This window comes from Cherax quadricarinatus, chromosome 88 (genome assembly GCF_038502225.1).
Source record: "Cherax quadricarinatus isolate ZL_2023a chromosome 88, ASM3850222v1, whole genome shotgun sequence".
Lineage (NCBI taxonomy): Eukaryota > Metazoa > Arthropoda > Malacostraca > Decapoda > Parastacidae > Cherax > Cherax quadricarinatus.
Genome location: NC_091379.1, coordinates 14,479,026 through 14,484,979, shown reverse-complemented (window position 1 = coordinate 14,484,979; position 5,954 = coordinate 14,479,026). Strand labels below are relative to the sequence as shown.

General features: G+C 41.1%; 1 protein-coding gene across 1 annotated transcript; it reads right to left on the bottom strand.

Moving 5' to 3' along the window:
• Positions 1 to 895: 895 nt before the first annotated feature.
• Positions 896 to 5,747, bottom strand: LOC128698670 (uncharacterized). The gene is made up of 2 exons (XM_053791007.2): positions 5,290 to 5,747; positions 896 to 2,450 (listed from the first exon to the last, which is right to left on the bottom strand). The coding sequence occupies exons 1-2, from the start codon at positions 5,723 to 5,725 to the stop codon at positions 1,180 to 1,182; spliced, it is 1,707 nt and encodes a 568-aa protein (XP_053646982.2). The 5' UTR covers positions 5,726 to 5,747; the 3' UTR covers positions 896 to 1,179.
• Positions 5,748 to 5,954: the final 207 nt, after the last annotated feature.

The following is a 5,954-nucleotide window of genomic DNA, read 5'->3' as shown; positions in this document are numbered from 1 at the left end:
CTAGTACCGAACTTGCACACGAAAATCACTCACTACGAAAGCAAAAGACTTGGCAGACGATGCACCATCCCCCCAATGAAAAGCAGGGGTGTCACTAGCACGTTAAGAGACCATACAATAAGTGTCAGGGGCCCGAGACTGTTCAACTGCCTCCCAGCACACATAAGGGGGATTACCAACAGACCCCTGGCAGTCTTCAAGCTGGTACTGGACAAGCACCTAAAGTCAGTTCCTGATCAGCCGGGCTGTGGCTCATACGTTGGTTTGCGTGCAGCCAGCAGCAACAGCCTGATTGATCAGGCGCTGATCCACCAGGAGGCCTGGTCACAGACCGGGCCGCGGGGGCGTTGACCCCCGAAACTCTCTCCAGGTAAACTCCAGGTATCAGGGGCCAGGTTGCTACGCAAGTTCGACAAGGGAAATAAAAAGTAAAAATACGCACGATGTAATTCACTGTTATATACACAGCAGGACAGTCGACACACACTTATACACTCAGGTAAATACACACGTACATAATCAAATTAGTACTCCAATATAAATACAAACATACTGCATTTGAAATCAATTTAACGAGGTTCGCTGTCTGTGATTGCTGACTGCTCTGGAGTACAGTTCCTGGCCCCGTCTCTCGACTATTCTTGATCAAACTTCATTTCTGGCCTCATGGGATATTATCATGTGTACTCTTAATTAAGACAGCTTTCAACAGATCGCCCATCAGATAATACCACTTCACTGAGTTGTCTTGGTTACCAGATCAACTAAATTAAATGTTCCAACTGTCCTACTATAAGTGATTGTTACTAATTACGAAACAAGAAAAACACTATTTACCTGCAAATAAACAGTGACCGTCCTTGTGTAGGAGATTAATAATTTAATGAAACTCTTCTGCGTCGTCGTCTTCTTTAATATTGCTTTTATTTCGTTTATGAATGCTTGGTGGATTTTCGTCGGTTCTTGGTTGCGTATATATTCAGGCCACTGACAGCGGCGCCACCTTAAATACTCTTATGCCAGAGCCCTAGGGGGATTTTACATGTAAAATAATGACTTTCTTCTTGTTGCTTTTGATAATTCGATTGAGGCCCTTGGCTGGGTTTATAGTTCTTTCTGTGGCTGACATCTGGTTTCTCCCTCCTGCCTGAGCCTCGTCCCACACACACACTACTTAACCTACTCGTATTTCCTGCTTGACTTCGCCACTCGCTCCTGCATCAGTCTGTACACCTTCACTAGGTCGTCGCTCACGTAAGATTTGTAATTTAGAGCCAGAACTTCTGACAAACAGGTGCTAAACAAGCTTGACATATTATTTATGGACATATCATTGACAATATATACATCCAGAAATTCAGCCAGATTCCAGAAATAGCTCTCGGCCCTCTCTGGGTACTGCCTCTCTACTGTTACGGAAAAGGTCTTAAAAAGATTAACTATTTGAGGCTGACAGATTTTGTACACGAATTTTTTCATGGTATCTGGACTACTCTCGGCCCGCGCTGAGTGAGCCAAAACTTTAATGCCCAGGAAAAGCTCATCATCTGTTATATAGTCCTGGGATAAGAGCTCGTCATAGAGAGGACTAATAAGTCTGGAAACAGCTTCCTCTGGGGCAAGAATTAAAAGTTTTCTCAGAGACATATCCCAGTTGGTAAATTTTTCTTCCTGTGAGTCCTTATTGTCTTTTCTAATTGTAACTATATTGGTGTTGGTCTTTGTTGCATCCTTCCTTGGCAGATCATGTGGCTTGGGACCACTGTTCCAGTTTCGGCCGTTTATGTGTTTGCTCATAGGTCCTCCATCTTTGCTGGTTTTATTTGGAGAACTTTTGCCTTTGGTTTTTCCAAATTTGTCACCTTTGGGTTTTTCCCCATTGATATTTTGAGTACTTTTTCTGTTCTTAGTTTTATGAGAAGCTTTTCTCTGGCCTTTTTCTTTAGCCATTTCACTTTTATTACCCTCACGTCTTTCTCTTCCTCCTGTGAGGTCTTTATTTTCATCATGCACGTTCTCATCTTCTTTCTTTAAGAGTCCGTGCTTCACACTAGTTCTCTCTGGGGCACTGTTATGCTTGTTACCTGATTTATTCTTCTGCCTGTGTTTCACATTGCCTTGAACGTTTTTTCCTTCTCTCTCATCACCTAACGTATTTTCCTTTTGTTTCACTTTTCTATCAGTGTTTACATTAGTGCTGATTTTTCTTATTCCTGATTTCATGCCGTTTACTCGCTTCCTGTTACCCACCTTTATCTTATTCCTTATATGTGGGCTCTCTCTGTCTTTGTCTTTACTACCTGTACGTGTGGAGTTCTTTAACGACCCTGAAGAAACCTGAATGGCAGTTTGGTATGGCAGGAGTCTCTGCGTTTCTGTGACGGGTATCGTCTTGTTGCTGAATGTGGAGTCAGTTCTGCCCTGCACCCGTGCCCAGCCAGACACCTGTGCTGTAAGTATAAATTTAGTAAGCATACATTTGGAAGTAGGTTTGTGTGTGACAAATAGTTTTGAAAACGGACAAGTTGAAGAATGAGACACTTATGCAACATATGGGAATCTTTATTAAGGAAACGTTTCGCCACACAGTGGCATCAAAAGAGGTGAGGGTCATCTTACGAACCGGTATAGTGACATTAAGAGGGACCTTAAAAAGGAGATAAGAAAAGCTAAACGGGACTACGAAATAAAGTTGCTAGGGACTCTAAAACTAGCCCAAAACGTTTTATCCAGTTTTATAGAACAAAAGTTAGATAAAAGATAGGTCACCTTAAAAATAATTTTGGGCATCTTACTGACAAGGAGAATGAAATGTGAGAGTAAGACACATGTGCAACATCTGGGTATCTTTATTGTAGACGTTTCGCCATCCAGTGGCTTTATCAATACAAATTCTAGGACATAACTTGAAGACAGTAGAACTATGTACAGAAGATGAGGTAATCAGTCCCTCAACCTAGGAGTAGGTGCGAACAGCACCATAGTCGTGGAGATTCTGAAGCAGAAGAAAGAATCCTGGCGCTTATATAGTAACGTCAGGTGAAGCAGACGAGGGCAAATTCACTGGATGGCGAAACGTCTACAATAAAGATACCCAGATGTTGCACATGTGTCTTACTCTCATCTTGTCGGTATTATATACCATTCGTACACAGAATGAAATGTACTCGAGTTTCAGTATTTATTTTCTCTTGGTTTTCACTCAGGAAGACACTAACAATATCTCACACTAACAATATCTCAGTAATTAGGTTTTATAGTGGGCTTGAAGAAGATAAATTATGTAATATCACAGTCACTAGCGAAATGGTTATCAAACAGATAGACCGACTGAAGCAAAATAAATCCCCGGGCCCTGATGAACTTTTTTCAATGGTTCTTAAGGAATGCAAAATGGACCTTTGTGAACCATTAACTAATATTTTTAATACATCTCTTCAAACAGGTGTTGTGCCTGATATGTGGAAGATGGCTAATGTAATTTTTAAAACAGGGGACAAGTCGTTACCGTCAAATTACCGTCCAAAAAGCCTAACCTCGATTGTAGGCAAATTACTCGAGTCAGTTATCGCTGATAATATGAGAAGTCATCTTGATAAGCATAATTTGATTGATACTCAACATGGATTCACGAGGGGCCGTTCCTGTCTGACTAGTTTATTAACCTTTTGAGGCCATTGATTCGATATTGTTTATTTGGATTATAGTAAGGCTTTTGATAGAGTACCGCACCAGAGACTGTTAAAGAAAGTGGCAGCTCATGGTATTGGAGGGAAAGTGCTGTTATGGATCGAGTCAAGGCTCACCAATAGGAAGCAGTGCGCATAATATGGTTAAATCTGAGTGGGGGATCTGTAAAAAGTGGCGTTCCACAGGGATCAGTTAAGATAAGATTTCGTTCGGATTTTTAACCCCGGAGGGCTAGCCACCCAGGATAACCCAAGAAAGTCAGTGCGTCATCGAGGACTGTCTAACTTATTTCCATTGGGGTCCTTAATCTTGTCCCCCAGGATGCGACCCACACCAGTCGACTAACACCCAGGTACCTATTTGCTGCTAGGTGAACAGGACAATAGGTGTAAGGAAACGTGTCGAAATGTTTCCACCCGCCGGGAATCGAACCCGGGCCCTCCGTGTGTGAAGCGGGAGCTTTAGCCACCAGGCCACCGGGCCATTGTTGTTTATAATATATATAAATGACCTTGACGAGAGAATTACTAGTGATGTGAGCAAATTCGTTGATGACACGAAGATAGGTAGGATAATAGACTCAAACGCAGATGTCACGGAACTTCAGAAGGATTTAGACAAACTTAATTCGTGGTCAGAAAAGTGGCAGATGCAGTTCAAAGTAGATAAATGCAAAGTTCTAAACTTAGGAAATGTTCATAACCCTAGCACCTACCAGCTTAATAATGTTGAACTTCGCCCTACAGAATGCGAAAAGAACTTGGGGGTTATGGTAAGCAGCAACCTTAAACCAAGACAGCAATGCCTAAGCGTACGTAATAAGGCAAATAGCCCGAAATGCTCTGCCTAGAATTGGCTTTCTATAGAGTAGTATGTCACTGATGTCAGCTAGGTCTGTATACCTTGTACATGTACATATAAAGATAATATTAAATATTATTATTAATATTAAATAGATTACTGGGATTTATACCAGGAAGTGTAACAGAAATCCAGCAGTTATACTGCAGCTTTATACATCATTAGTAAGGCCTCACCTAGATTATGCAGCTCAGTTCTGGTCTCCATATTACAGAATGGACATAAATTCGTTAGAAAACATTCAGCGTAGGATGACTAAATTAATACAAAGTATTAGAAATCTTCCTTAAGAAGAAAGATTGAAGACTCTTAAGTTACATTCACTTGTTAGACGAAGAATGAGGGGAGACCTGATCGAAGTGTATAAGTGGAAGATAGGTATTAATAAAGGCGATATTAATAAGGTCTTGAGGATATCTCTCCAAGAGAGAACCCGCAGTAATGGGCTTAAATTAGACAAGTTTAGATTTACATAGGATATAGAAAAGAAATAGGGTAGTTGAAGAGTGGAGCAGTCTGCCTAGTAGGGCTATTGAGGCTAAAACCTTCAGTAGTTTCAAATTTAGTGAGGGGTTGGGTTTTAGTGGGACATGCACATGAGTAAATAGAATTATCAAAGCTTATTGCTTGGGTAGCACTAAAAATTTGGTTGGGATGGATTGTGAAGGCCAATACGCCCGCTGCAGTGTTCCTCCTCTCTGATGTTCTTACGTAATACAAAGCATAAACCATACTTACCATGTTTGGGTTGGGAAGTAACTGGTGGGCCGGTGAAGAAGGTGCTGCTCCCCAACACTTCCCCACCGTCACCCAACAACCTGCATGCCACTAGGCCAGGCCAGAAGGTCCTGTGTAATAATGCAGCAGCGTCGTCTTGCCTCACTGTCACTAAGAACGACTTGTACATGGATTCCTCACGAGACACTTGTTGTACCTTAAGAACGGGGATTCCTTGACGCTCAATAAATGATCTGAGTGTGACCTCCGTAAGGTGTACCACACGGTACACCAACAGGTGAGCAACCTTCTCGTTAAGTCTGCTATCACTGTTGGGACGCTGCTGCTGCTGCCTGACAGCAGAGGCACCACCAGTCACCACTGCTGAGCGGGACTGATAGTCTAACACATCACCACCCTTGCTCTGTCCGTAGTAATTGTTTGTCCACCTATTCATGCCAGAATTGACTATCTACTCTTCCTCTATGCATTTCGTTCTCTATATACCTGTGGAAAAAATCAAATATATAGTTAATAATTAATGGTTTATATATATATATATATATATATATATATATATATATATATATATATATATATATATATATATATATATATATATATATATATATATATATATATATTGCAATAAGATGACAGTAAACAGGTTATATCACAATTTTCAA